Source organism: Salminus brasiliensis, chromosome 22 (assembly GCF_030463535.1).
Source record: "Salminus brasiliensis chromosome 22, fSalBra1.hap2, whole genome shotgun sequence".
In the NCBI taxonomy this organism is placed as follows: Eukaryota; Metazoa; Chordata; class Actinopteri; order Characiformes; family Bryconidae; genus Salminus; species Salminus brasiliensis.
The window spans coordinates 27813786-27828690 of NC_132899.1; the positions used below are offsets into that span (position 1 = coordinate 27813786).

General features: G+C 41.3%; 1 protein-coding gene across 1 annotated transcript; it reads right to left on the minus strand.

Annotated features, from left to right (window-relative positions):
* Positions 1-1481: 1481 nt before the first annotated feature.
* Positions 1482-14539, minus strand: pgap3 (post-GPI attachment to proteins phospholipase 3). Its single transcript, XM_072668128.1, has 8 exons — positions 14082-14539; positions 12863-12960; positions 12465-12617; positions 11546-11608; positions 11336-11397; positions 10438-10574; positions 8987-9191; positions 1482-8491 (listed from the first exon to the last, which is right to left on the minus strand). The coding sequence occupies exons 1-8, from the start codon at positions 14263-14265 to the stop codon at positions 8428-8430; spliced, it is 966 nt and encodes a 321-aa protein (XP_072524229.1). The 5' UTR covers positions 14266-14539; the 3' UTR covers positions 1482-8427.
* Between the last annotated feature and the right edge of the window lie 366 nt (positions 14540-14905).

Below are 14905 nucleotides of genomic sequence, written 5' to 3' on the forward strand. Positions count from 1 at the left end.
GCAGTTAACTAACAGCTCATCAACAGTAGCTAACTACCCATAGCTAACCAACCATAGCTAGCTTGCAATAGTTAAACAACAGTAGTTAACAAACAGCAGACGTTGTTGTTGTAATTGAACATGGAAGAAAAACGTTGACATTAAAATGACAGAGAAACAAAACCAAAAAAATTGCTGTACATGAAATACAATTTACAGACTCGCATCCTGTCATGTTTCATTGTAACATGTCATTGTTATTTATAACAATCATATAAATCATTAAAATATCATTTTCAACCCTTTACTATTACCAAAACACAGTAGCACTGCAAAACCCTTAAACTGCAGCCTACAGTTCTTCACTTCCATAAATTCATAGTAGTTAGCAAATAATTCATTGTGGGTGTTACTGAAACTACAAGTTGTCTAAACTTGTAGAAAATATCTTTTGTGCAAAATGTCTTCAGTGCTATCGTCTTTAGTGTGCCGCTAAAGTCTCAACTGCGTTAAGTTTCTGAACTGCGATAAAGCACTGCAGTTAACAGCTTTAGTGGGACTTTCCTTGCTTCAAAGGTTTTTTGCGTGACATGCCTTGACTGCAACAGTGTGTCACAGTCTATGTCTTGAGCTTGACATGTCCTTTATACAGCAGAGTTTGACAGAAAAAGCATTTATGTTTTTGTCAACATGTCCTTACTGCAACAGTGTTGTGGTAAATGTCTTTAGCGTGATATATCCCTACTGCAACAAACCATTGCAGTAAATGAGTTTAGCACAACATAACACTACAAGCCTAGGCTGCATTTCTTGGCTGCTACATCATAGAAGGCCGTCCCAAAGCTACCTATTGCAACCTATGTATGGAGACATAACTGATGCATCCTTTCCGGCCCTCGGTTACCCATAGTTTTCTGTGCACATACAATATGAGGAAAATGTTTAAATACAATATTTAGAAATGTCAGTTTTTATTTAATTAAAAAAAAATAATCCCATTTGTGCCACAATTGCAAAGGGAGGGACCTTTTTGGTGACACCACCACACAGCCTGCTTAGACTGTTCCATTGGTGTGGCCAATAGGCTATCACAGGAGGGGTTTTCATAGGACAGACCTACCGAGGACCCGCCCCACCTCGGCTCCAGCCTGGGCTTTGGAACGCAGCTAAAGTGTCTTTAGAGTCTTTAGAGGCACATGTCCTTCCTGCAACATAGTGTCATCATCGCAACATAAATATTAAATTGCTTTAAGGGTCTGGTTACAAATGTATTATTTTTAAGCTTTGCACTGAGGACATGCAGACTACTTAATAGAGCCAAATATTAGCTAGTCTGCTTTTTCGTGAATCCAGCCACACCTAACTCGGACATACATTAGGCTGTAGGCCCTTACGGTGCTTATCTACAGTGTTTACATTAAAAAGCTACTTTATTGTCCTTAATTTGGTAAGAAGGACATAGAAATGTAGGACAAACATTTATAATAAAAAAGACAAATGACTGATCAACAACAATATTTATTTAAATATAATTTGATTTAACATTTTTACAATGCAGTCTCAATTAAAATATGTCATTTTTGTAGCTTAGGTACTTCTTTTCACGCATTGAATTACAGTTGTAGGACGAGGATAAATACATTAAAATTAACTGAATTTTGCAATCATTTTGTATGTGAAAATGGGTCATAACGCTAGTAGATTCTTTTGGTGACACTTTACTGTTTACAAAGCTACATGACACAGACATAAGACTTTCAGGACAACTGGTATAAACCTACATAAACATTTTATAAAAACAACAAGCACCCGTTAAAGGATCTATGAGGGCTGCTTTTCTCAATTCTGATGTCATTTCACCTCAGCAAGTGTGGAAATACGCCACTATCAACATCTACATCAGTCATGAAAGTTTTAAGTCTTAGGTCATGGGGCCTTATGAATGGTGTTCAAATCTGTGAAGTGTTTTTATTTTCTGTGTCATGCTTTAAAAAAACAAACAAAACAAAAACACAAAAACAAACAAACAAACAAAAAAACATGTGAACATCAGTCCAAAACAAATTACTCTCAGGACATGAAAGTGCCCATAATTGCAGAAATGCCCAATCACGGAACAATCTGTAGTTACCGATCTTCAGTTCCTCATGGCAGTTTATAGTAGTGTCCCTGAAATTCAGTCTGCAAAATTCCGAGACCACCCTTTGTTGATTTAATGTCCGCTCAAAACATGCCAAAGATTATATTTTTTTCTGAGGAGATTATAATAAAAAAATTAGGGACGTCCCAATCAAGGATTTTTACCCTGATCCAATCCAGTATCCAACTGAATATCGTCTGATTCCGATCTAATCTTTGTGTTTCAAAAAATGATACATCTTAGGTAAGAAGTGCTAATCCACAATATTAAACAGCATTAAAATCACTATTTTTGATAAGTTTCTACAATCAGACTAAAAACTGATTACGTTGTTTGGAGCAACTTTTTAAACTCTTTAGAGTTTAACATCTTACAGTCCAGTCTGACTGACCTACATGACCATTCAGCTCCCAGTTCCTCTACAACTCCGCAGTCAGATCACTTAGCATGTGTGCATTAGCATCCTAAAGTTTCCGTTCCATCTTAAGTAACACAGCAGTTCCCCTCTGCGGTTGAAATATATACAGTGTAACTGAGGCACTATTTAAGGTGGAAAGGAAAGATAGCATAGAAAACTAACTCTTGCTTTCGTTTTCTGCTGCTAATCAGTAACGTCACCATACTTATCAACTCAAATAAAGCTCTGTTTTGTTTTGCTTATCGAAATAAGGTCACAGATGATGAACTCCTGCTGCCTCTGCGAGCTTTCAAATGAGAAGTTCATCTGCAGTAGCTGAGGATCATGCCTATAAGAAGCCAGATAGCACTCTGCTACAGCAAACCGCTGCAGCAAACCGCTAAGGAGTGGAAGTGGATCAGAACCTTAAAAAAAATGGATCGGATCGGGACGTCCCTAATTAGGATCTAAGAAAATCCACTCACATAAGGTAGGAGAAAGACAAAAAATAAATAAATGTAAAAAATGAGTTGTAAATAAAAGTTACAAAAAACAAAACCCCACAGATAAAACAGCACGTTCCTCATTTCTCTTTGAGAGCAAGGAGAACAATCAAGCTCCATTCCAACTTTAAAACTTAACATCTGAAAGGATGTGGTGCTGTTCGAGAAGCTCTTACTGAGGAAAGCAATCAAACCAAACAAAGAAGCTGCTGCGGTTTTCTAAACAACAGTGACTACCCCAGAGTCCAGACCTTACTATCAATGAATGTGTTTAGGAGGACTTCGATTGGAAGAAGGTGCTGAAGGTTGGTTGGAGGTGATGAAACATCTCTATCTGACGTTTTCTGCAGAGCAGTGAAAGTGAGAAAGGCCAGAGTAAACAAGGCCACTCTCTGGACTGATTCTGGGTGGTTTAGGGGAGGGAAAAATTATGACTGGTTTGCTTTCACACAGAAGAATTCCATTCCAACCGTGGATCAACATGTCACTATATCAAATGTCCCTTTTCTGTGCACACTTTTGCAAAATGGTAGGACCTAGGTTCAACCGTCCAATGGCTAGGTTCAATCGCTGTTCATTATTTTCCTTGGATACAAACACTCGGGCAGTGACAAACAGTGCTTTCAGGAGCATTTCACCCTGCATGAACACCTTCAAACACAAAGCCGTTCTCGTAGGAAAAGATATTTAGCCATGCAGGCGATATGTTGAAGCAGTCAACCAATGAATCAATGACGCAACCCCACACACAATCCTAAAGGCAGAAAGCTTCCACACCTGCAGCAGACTGTACCAGAGTTAAGAGCTAAAAGCGAACCCCACACCACCGAATTCAGCTTTCGCACTTGACCGTTTGGACCTGGCCTGAGGGGGTGGGTCTCGGGTTGTTCCTAAATAAACTCTGGTGTGGTTTGTTTGAGGTATGAACACAATGCCAACCAAAGGCATCTAAACGTGTTTAGGTGTTCCGGCGTTCCGGCAGCTAGGAGTTGAGCATGGGTAAGTCTCAGGGCAGATCTGCCCTTGTTTCTGTGCTTTAACTTCTTCTGTTTGATGCTTTGATGGAGCAGGGCTGTGTCCCAAACCACATTCTCTCATTTACAAAAATGATTCTTTAGGAAATCCATTGTCCTGACCAAACGAAAAAGAACAACATTTTGACTGGAAATAAAAGAAATAAATGGTGGTCTGCGGCTCTTATAAATCACTTGTATGTTTCCTAGACATTCGGCCTACTCAACAATAAGTCCTACTGATAACCCAACACCAAGCCTGCGGTATAAGGGGTTCAGAGTCCTTGATATTCCCTCTGTGCTTAAACATTTAGAGCGTTTCCACTGTCGCGTTTATGAATACCCTGGGAGCCCCCACCTCCCCTTGCTTCAACATATCTATCGCCTCTTCTACCCTTTTTAGCCTCTCGCAGAGGCTATATTTACCCACCCTCCAAACATGCTTACTCACTTGCACACACACACACCCGCACACACACATACACACACACACACACAAAAGTGCACAAGTGGCAATCTGGAACAAAGACAGGCGGTCAAACGTTTGTGGCGTGTTGACACCGGGCGTTAACTCCTCTGCAGGAGAAAATAGCCGTACGCGTCTTTCCGAGAGATCAGAAGAAAAGGCAAGAGAAGCTACATGGCACCAGAAAGTGGTGGTTTGTGATCAGCGAAAGAAACGAGACACGGGTCGCCGACACAACTGCTGTATTCAACAAGACCAGATAAGGCATAGGCGGAAAGAAGACATTCTGTTGAGCGTGAATGTACGAAATCGACCAGGTCCAAAATCCGCCGCCAAAAACACTGTACCAAACTGCTGTAGCTATGTAGCAATGATAAGTTGGACAAGCTTTACAGTATGTTAAATAAAGAAACATCATTAAATTAATAAAAAAAAACATTCTGTCCAATTTTGGGCGTCTAAATGTTTGGTAAGACTGTAAAAGTGCCCTCACTGCAACACACGCACACAAACTGGAATATATCTGAATTCATTTGAACAAATATACCGGGTTTTAAAAGTATATTGTATAATATACTTTTACTTACTTATATAATATTGTAATGCTAATACCTCCAAAAAGAGCTTGGAGAATTACTTTTACCTGATGATCAGTGAGGAAAGGACTATTTTCTACTCACATTTCTTTTATTAACATGTAGCACCTATTTTTCCTCGTGCAACAGAATCAGTCAGTCTAGAGATTACCTCAACATTTGGGGTTTTACTGCCAACTTGCTAGTCACGCTGCTGTCACCAACCACATTAGTTACGTGGATACATCTTTGTGCAGCACTATACTGTTCTGAGTATGAGATTATTTGATAGAATTACATTTTACTTTTGTATTTTTACTGTTCCTGCAATTTTACTGTTACTGCTAGCCAGATTAGCTTCTCGGCTAAACGCAGTTCCACATACCAGTCACCAACTACAGTTGGTTACAGGTAAAGGTAAAGGTAAAGGTGCACGTATTTGTCACTGTTCAGTGTACACTGTACAGCGAAATGTGTCCTCCGCATTTAACCCATCTGGTAGTGAACACACACTCACACACACACACATGTGTTAGGGGCAGTGAGTACACACACACACCCAGAGCGGTGGGCAGCCAACTCCAGCGCCCGGGGAGCAGAGAGGGTAAAGGACCTTGCACAAGGGCCCAACAGTGGCAGCTTGCCGAGCCCAGGAATCGAACCAACAACCCTGTTATCGATATCCCGGCGCTCTAACCGCTGAGCCACCACTTACCTACTCCATTTTGCTAGTTACAATTCAGTGAAGCGGTATGATTTCAGTATTTGGCAATTTGGTGTAATTGTACTGTTCCTATTTAGGGTAGGCGAGTCACACAGCTTGCTAATGGCCAGTTTAGCGCCTTGGCTAAGCGCAGCTCCTCACACCAGCCCACTGCACCAAACATACCAGTTATCTACGACTTTGTGCTACGACTCAGTACCTAACACTATAAAGTTGCAAGTCTAAAATTATGTAGTATAATTGTACTTTTCTTGTTTAGGGTAAGCGATCTAGCCAGCTTGCTAAATGCTAACTCTTCGGCTAAGCACACCTCTATACACCAGGCATGTCACTGCTGCCAACAACAGCAGTTATTTTCCAATATATGAATATGGTTACCTGGTTTAATTATGTTTTTCTGTTTATGGTAGACAACTGCTAGCTTAGCACCTTGGCTAAGCGCAGCTCCTCTTACCAGTCCACTGCTACCAAACATACCAGTTACATTAGTAGTTTTGGTAAATGAGTAAAGGGTAAGAACATTAATGTTCATTAACGTAGGTGCCAGTGTTGCCAACTTAGAAACTTTTTAGATGTAAGAACTAGGGCTAGGCTGGATTACGTTCGCATATCTTCCATACAATCGAATCCTACCTTATTTTAAAACAGAGAAATGACTAAAACACATTGCTCAGTTTGCTCACAGGGTGACAAAATCAATTCAGTTTCAAATCAATCACTCGATAAATATTAAATCTGACCATTACCGATGTTAAACCGCTCTGAATCAGGAAAGAGACGTTGGTTAGCATTAGCTTAGTTAGCAGGATTGCTACCAGTCTGGTCACGACATAACAAATTCAAGTCTGGCTGACTGAAATCCCACTTTTAAAAATGTAGATGATAATGACTCGAGGGGCTGCTAAATTTGAAGTTTCCCCACCCTGTGGTTTTAGGTCTGTAGCCCACTCGCTAAGCTAGCCTTTGCTTAACTAACTTGGCTACAGATACACAGAGTTTCAGACAGCTACATACAGCTCAGTACAGTTGCTGAGCTATCAACACAAGTGTTGGCGATATAAGCTTTGTGTCGTGTCTGAAAGAGCAATGTCAAGCGACTGGTGTTGCGAATAACAGAAAGGGTAAATGAGAGACCGGTTCTGACGTGTTTGGACTGTGTTAGCCGGCAATTTAGGCTTAGATGAGTTAGCTAGCTAGCAGGCTAATCACCACAGCACAGACCGTGTTCCGTCCCAGACATATCTGAGAGGACAGAGGCCGATTTTTGCTAACAGTCTGCAAAGCTTGACCAACGGTAGCTACAGAAGAGTACAAATGTAGTTGGACCATGGAGAGGTCAATTAGCACCCGACTGACTGTGACGATCAGTTAGGGTTTAGTTATGGTGAGCGTGCAAGAGCGAAAAAAAAGTCACAGAAAAAGTGGGCAAAACCACATTGCACAGAAAAGGCTAAAATCACACAGGTATTCATAAGCAGGAGCACACACACGCGCACACACACACACACACACACACACACACACACACACACACACACACACACACACACACACACACACGTCATATATCCCACAACTGATCCCTCCTTCACCTTCTCTTTTAAAGGCATTCCAGGTGAGTAAAATGAAACCTGAAGAATAATTTAAATAAAACAAATTAAAGCACCTTGTGATCGGCTGATTTTTTTTTTTTTTTTTAAATAGCATGAGAGTGTAAAAATAAAAAAAATAATGGAATGAAAAATGAAAGGCAGATAAAGCAGCTAAAAAATAAACCCACCAAATAACAGTGGCAAAGCAAAATTCAAATTAATGGCAAAAGGTCACAGGCAAAACAAAAATGTCAAAAGTCTTGTTCGTGCTCCTCGCAAATCGAACTCTCGGCACCTGTTCATTAGCACTCAGGTTTGCATCTTATATGGAAGGGCACTGATAAAGCATGAGTAAATCAAATATACTACAATTCTCCACACTTAGTCTTAAAATAACGTTTAAAAAAAGGATCTGAAAGGTTCCTCATGGGTTACCAAAAATGTTAAGTTATTAGCAATTCAGCTAATCTGCTAACTAGTCTCTGTTGACACACTAACACCAAGTGGACCAACAAAGCAAAACGCTCTGTATCTCAGCAGGAGAAGAACTCATCTGCCCTCTGCTGGTAGTTGCACCCGGCACTGCACCCGGCACTGCACCCTGAGGACATCCAAACCTCACAGTGGGGGCCTCAGACCCCAAGGACACAACACTGGACTTTTCACTACAGCAAAACCCCTCCTGAATTCCAACATCCACTGCGGACACTAAAAACGCTAAAGCCAGACCCCCATAAATACGTCTCCAAGCTGAGACTTTGCATAAAGACAAAGCTTGGCAGATGCAGACGTCAATCAAGTAAGACAGCATTTGTGAGGGGGGAAGGGGGGGTTAAAAAAATAAAAAAACATCAACAGCAGAATACCGAAATTCAGTAAAAGTGTAAACAAACAAACAAACTCAGATGGAATTCCTAAAGTCGGCCACGGGAGTCATGCAGGAAACCACGGAGACTGAGACCCATCCCACTCCGGCTCCCGCTTGCCCTGACTGAAAGGAGATGAGAGGAGGGGGTGGGGCTCTGAGACCAGCTCCTCCTATTCCAACTTGACTCCGATCTTCTCTGTGTTGAGGAGGTGGAGGCTGTCGTCTATGAGGAAACTGGTAACACAGGACAATGGAGGTCAAAAAGATGTGAACAGGTAAAGATATGTAACTAAATCTAACAAGCTCCAACCCATTTACTCCACTGGTCCCACATTGCTCCAAATGTAGTCAGCCAGCCAGCACATGCAGATAATGTAGATAAGTAACTGAACCTTATGGTCCACCATTTAATGCTCTGCTGCTTCAGGGTCTGGGTGACTTCCCAGAACAAACAGAGGCATGAATTCTGTATTCTATCAGAACACTCTGAATGCCCAGTCATCAGTCTGTGATCCGAAGCTCAAGCACATTTAGACTATGCTAGCCCACCTCTGATTGGCACAACAGAAAAACAAGGTCATGGAGTAGGAACCCTACTGAGATGTTGTGGCAGGCTCCAAAGCAAAACTACAGGACAAAGGCTTGCTGACTACATTTTGGGACGGGGGATAGGGGGTTGTGTAAATCATATTTTGGTGGGGTCTAACTACAGAAAGAGAAATAGGGTACCTGTAGAAGAGGAAGTGGACGGGTACAGTGCTGAGGTGCCAGACGGCGTGGGCGTCCAGCACCCAGAAGAGTGGTGGGAAATCTAGGAGCTCCAGCAGGGCCAGGCCATGCAGCAGCACCACCACCACACCACACTTCCACCAGTAGGGCAGCGTCCTCCGGTTCTGCCAGCACCAGCCCAGCCACCACAGCAGGTTTACCATGCCTGGAGGATCAAGGACACAGTAAGACTATCGCAGACTACAAATATGATAAGATATTTGAAAGGCTGTTCACTCAGTTTGCACTACGTTTTGAGCTCTACCTACCTTATGTAAAATTACAGAATGCAGCTTGACATATTATTATGCATATGGTTCAGAAACCATAGAAGAATATTAAGATGAGCTTCCAAAAGAGAGAAAGCATCAACAGCATTACAGGATTTACAGGTAAACATCAAAAGCAACAGCATTTTTATGCGATCCTGCCTGGTAAAGCCTTGTCCTCAGAGCCTTAAGATGTAGATCACATATTTACTAGTGTTTAAATGTGAAGGGCCCAGAGCGGCATGAATATGGCTTGTGACTAATAGTGCAGTAGCCATGCTTAGCAAGGGCGGTGGCTAGCACATTAGCAATGCTAAACCCAACCTCAGCTTACCTAAGATTACAGCTACTCTCAGCAGCACAGATACCTGTTAGCTTGTTAGAGTCTCAAACAGTCAAGTAAGCAAAATTGCCACTTTTAGGCCCAGCCCACTAGATAGCCTTAATTGTATTTGTTACTACATACTTCACAGGCAGTGTTTTGTTTTAAATCTGGAGTTGTGTTGGTGAGCATTTACCCTAAATATTAAATAACAATATCTCAAAGTAAAGCAATTAAAATCATAATCCTTTAATTCAGTAGCTCTAGAGAGCTAGTCAGTGTTCTTACCGGAGTTAGTGTACTAGTTAGTGTACTAGTCATTCCTGGACTAGCTATAGTGTACTGACCTTTGTTCTTCCTGGCCTAGCTATAGTGTACTGACCTTTGTTCTTCCTGGACTAGCTATAGTGTACTGGGCAGTGTAATAGCCAATGTGCTTCCTGTACTAGAAACTGTACTGGTCAGTTTTGTCCTTCGTACATTAGACAGCGTTCTTACTAGACTAGCCAGCATACTACAGTTTTGGTACAAGACATGCTAGTGCCATTTTATTTATTGAAAAAGCCAGTGTTCTTCCCAGACAAACCAGAGCACTGGTCAGTGTTTGTCTTGGACTTGCTAGCCAGAGTTAGTACCTAGCCAGAGTACTAGCCAGAAGCGTAGTTCACCAAAAGCACCTCAATCTTATCATCTTATAGAATTCTCACTGGTCTAGCCAAGTAGTAAATCACCAGAAAATCAGTCAGAAAACAGCTTGATCAAATCAGCCACTCCAAAAACTTGAAGGATGCTTTCAGTTATGTGACGCCAGAAAACCTAACCTATAGTCGCGTTGGCAGCCATGTTGTATCCATAGTCAAAGCTGACGAAGGTGAGATAGGAGACGTGGGAAGTGAAGGCAAGGATGAGCAGAACTCCCACCATGCTGGACACCCCTGGCCGCCGCAAACCCAGCGTCCTGCAAAAAAAAGTTAATTATTAAATATTATAACTAAGTTTAAACACAATTATGCTCAACTAATGTCTACAAAACTGATCAAGTATTTTATTTACATACATTCACACACGCAATATGGACAAGTATTGGGACACCTATAGAAGCCTGTATGTCATCCCATTCTAAACCCATTAATATGGAGTTTAGAGTCAGCAGAGCGTTGGAGACTTTTCTGCACTATGCGCCTCAGCACTCTGTGACCCCGCTCTGTTACTTTACGTGGTCTAATACTTGGTGGCTGAGTTGCTCTCTGTTGTTCCTAAATGCTGACACTTTTCAATAATACCTCTCACAGTTGATAATGGAAGATCTAGAAGGGAGGAAATTTCACCTTACTTGCTGTTGCAGCGCTGGCTCCAATTCCAGCACCACACTGGAATTCAGTGAGCTCTTAAGAACGACCCATTCTTTCAATAATTTATGAAAAGGCAGACTGCATGGCTAGGTGCTTGATTTTTTACAACTGTGGCCAAATGGGACTGAATGAATATGAATATGTATATGTAATTGTATACCACACCTTTAAAGGCACAGTAACCTTGAATTTAACTGAATAAAAAACTTAATTAAAAAGTGACAATTAAAAACCCAAGCAAATATTGGAAACAATATGAAATATGCAAAATATTTCAATGAAACCCAAGAAAAACATTGGATATGGGCTCCTTTAACAACAACAAAAAAATCTCACTTTTGTTGATTTGTGGATTTATTTCCCTTACCTAACACAGCATAGGTAGATGGAATAAAGGATCACAGCTGATGCACAGAAATAATCCATCTTCTGCAAGAGAATATCACAGTCAGGTTCAGGTTCAGGCCGGAATGAATTGCCAGGTTATAACACTTCACACTGTTTTAAAGCAATAGCATAAGGGGAAGGGAAAAAAAGAAACTTGTTTCACTGTAGTTGTTATTGAAGCAACCAGTACCTCAGTTAGATAGGTGTCTCTAGTGTGGAATACTGTAGACCAAAACCAGGCATTCAGGGACACCTACAGGATACAAAAAGAATATACCATTCATATAGTTTTAGATACTTAATAACATTATGTATTAAACAAATATTTTTACATATTTTTTTAAGCATGTTCAAGAAAATGTATCCAGAATGTTTTAACCAAATGAATATCCAGAAAGTTCCATCCAGAAATACGTTCTAATAAAGGTAATATCCATAATGAAGATTTTGTAGCATTAATGTCAAATAAATAAATAAAAAAAATCAAGAATTCCTCATATTGTTAAAGTGGTAATCAAATCCAGAGACAAGAAGTAATTGTACACTGATTAGCAGTATAAATGATTAATAAATAACATGCAAGTTATCCGTTATTATTATTTAATATTATTGTGCATCATGTAATTACAAAATCTAAAATATTGTTCATTTGGAATACCTAAAGCTAGGGCTGGGCATTTAACCATAAACCGACACACAGAACCTCAACGTAATTGCCCAAATTAATTATTTTATTTACTTATTTATTCATTAATTCTGTTTCCCCACTGTAGGTGTTCATGTGACACCGCCCAGTCCAGTCTGCTACATGGAAGCCACATGGAGGAAAACTCAATTGCTGAGCCAACGGACAAACTCGAGCAGCTTATATAATCGATCATTAATCGTAATCGAGGTAAAATGTTTTAATACTCGTGATGTTGTGCTAAGGTCCCATCGCCCAGCACTACTTAAAGCTACTGGCTTTTTGTAAGAATACTTTAACTACAGCTAATTAAGTGAAGTGATCTAAGTAACTCCACACTTTCAAATAGCACACGCACACACACACACACACACACACACACACACACACACACACACACACACACACACAAAGCAGGTCTCACCAGTGAGAAGGCGGTGATGGTGTGATACATGGGGCTCTGGCGGGGGACGGAGCTGCGGTAGCGGAGCAGCATAAGCAGGCAGGCCAGGCCGTTCAGCAGAGATGCTAACGCCGATGCCGGCTCCTCAAAACACAGGAACCGAGCAAATGGCCACTAAATACAGAGAAACCATGAATGAACAAACAGACAAAAACAGACAAACACAACTTCAATGGGTATTTCACTCACTCTGAACATTAAAGAAAGAAAGAAAAAAAGACTAGCAGAGATGACTTAAAGGAATATTCTGGCACCAGAGACATGTTTGGTCTCTGACGTGGGCTTCATTAATTAACAATAAGAGATACTAGGCTAACAGTGCTAAAAAGCATTGGCCTTAGACTTTTACTAACACCAACCTTCCCGTGGAACTGGGGTACCCTGTAGCCTTCGGCCTGGTATAGCCCCACTGTGGTCCACATGCACTGATACCGACAATCATCGCGACACGTCCAGCCTGCATGAAAAATAAAGGCTTGGGTCAAATATAATATAATATAAACTTAATACTTAATATAAAAACATATATTGTGTGTGACAATCCAATATATTACATTGAACATGAAATACATTTTGTATTTTTTATTTTTATTTTAATGAAACACTGTATATGTACAGTCTACGCTGGTATGAATTTGGCCTCCCAAGTGGAGCATCGACAACTCAACCCAACCTGAGGGACATGCTGGTCAGGAAAAACCAGAAATTCTGTGTTGTGGGTGAAAATATTGTAAAAGCGGGTGGCACCATCAGCTCACCTGCGCCGCCTACCTGGCTGTGTGCATGCCATTTTTAACAGCATGTTTCAATCCCCTCCCAAAACCTGAACACAAAGTGTAAGGGGTCCCACCCAGCTTTCAAAATGATCTGAAAAGCCTCCCTGCTGGCCCCCCTTTGTAGCCCCCGCTTACCTGGTGGCTTTGCTTATGTCAGGGTTTCCAGCCCCAGGCCTGCTGTCCACCTTCTCTCAACTGACCACATCATTAGTGACAGCAGCGAAAATAGTAAAGTGCAGCAGAAGTGGACACAGCACTGGAGCTGGAAAACACTGACCTGTGTGTAAGCCATCAGAGACTGTAGACCCACAACACACCACACTTCATATATCCATATATACAAACACACACATTTATATAGTTATCTTGTTGAAACCATGACAAATTACAACCCAAAACAATTATATAGCACCAATAAAATAAAACACATAAATACATAAAATACATGCAATAAAAGCACCACATAATATAAATAAATCTATTATTAATATTACTTTAATACTTTATAGTATAGAATTTTATTTGTAGTTTTTTGTAGTTAGAAACACAAATCAAAACATTATCACAATTATAAATCATAACATAATATATTTACATATTATATATATATGCACACAATTTGAGACTTTATACAAGGTATAATATTAAAAATATATATATTTATTAAAAGTAATAAATAAAACACAGATAACAGACAGTGGTAGACACCATCTACATTGCCTTTGATGAACTGACTCCTGTAAGACAAGAAAGATGAAAACAGCACATTAAAAACACCTCTGTTATCAAAGCCACCCCTCACCTGTAAGTGCCATGTACGGGGGCTGGGTGGACTGGAAGCCTCTCAGCCTGGCTCCGGTGCAGTTGGTTCGGCTACACTGTTTCACGCAGTCCCGGTACACCGGTTCCTTGTCGCCCTGCGAGGCGCCGCCGGGGCCCGCCAGCAGCAGCGCGGCGGCCGCCACGGCCCACAGTCCCGGAGCCATGCTGGTGCAGCCGCTGGAGCTGTCAGGCCTCTCTGAACTACAAGGCACGGCGAGACGTACAGCAGTCCTTTCAAGCCATTGGACCGAAAGGCGACACGGACGGGCGCTTACCGACACATGAGGGTCGGTGACTGAAAGGGATAAAGAGCGGATAGAAAGCACAGAGGTGCAGATATGAGCGTTTATTCGGCTTTATTCTCGTCGCTGTAGCGCTACACAAACAGCAGCGCTAAGATAGTCCGAGAGAGCGGCGAGAGGAGCCAGAGAGATCACTCCGCTTCGCACCACAAACCCGGAAGTACCGAAACCTCTCGCTGTTATCGCTGTGGAGATGGGTGCCAAATCTCTCTCGCTCCCTCACTCTTCTTTCAGCACATTTATTATTAATATTATTAGTAGTAGTATTATTAAAAATAAAAAATATATATATTATATCTTACTGACCTCTTCAACATCTCTCCGAGCACTGTAGTAGTCCCAATGTCCACCCAGACCACCACCATCATCCCCTTGCTGCAGAGGTTCAAGACTACTACGTTGCGCTTACACCTATCATCATGAAGAGCCATCTTCACCACACTTCACCTAGCTCTCATTCACCTGGACAATAAAGACACCTATGTCAGAATGCTGTTCACTG

What these genes read in the sequence shown, in the direction of transcription:
- pgap3 (XM_072668128.1), bottom strand. Translation starts at nt 14,265, where the DNA reads ATGGCTCCGGGACTGTGGGCCGTGGCGGCCGCCGCGCTGCTGCTGGCG. An exon ending in GAGACACCTATCTAACTGAG is followed by an intron (nt 11,398 to 11,545) that starts GTACTGGTTGCT and finishes ATTCTCTTGCAG; the next exon opens with AAGATGGATTATTTCTGTGC. An exon ending in GTCCACTTCCTCTTCTACAG is followed by an intron (nt 8,492 to 8,986) that starts GTACCCTATTTC and finishes CTGTGTTACCAG; the next exon opens with TTTCCTCATAGACGACAGCC.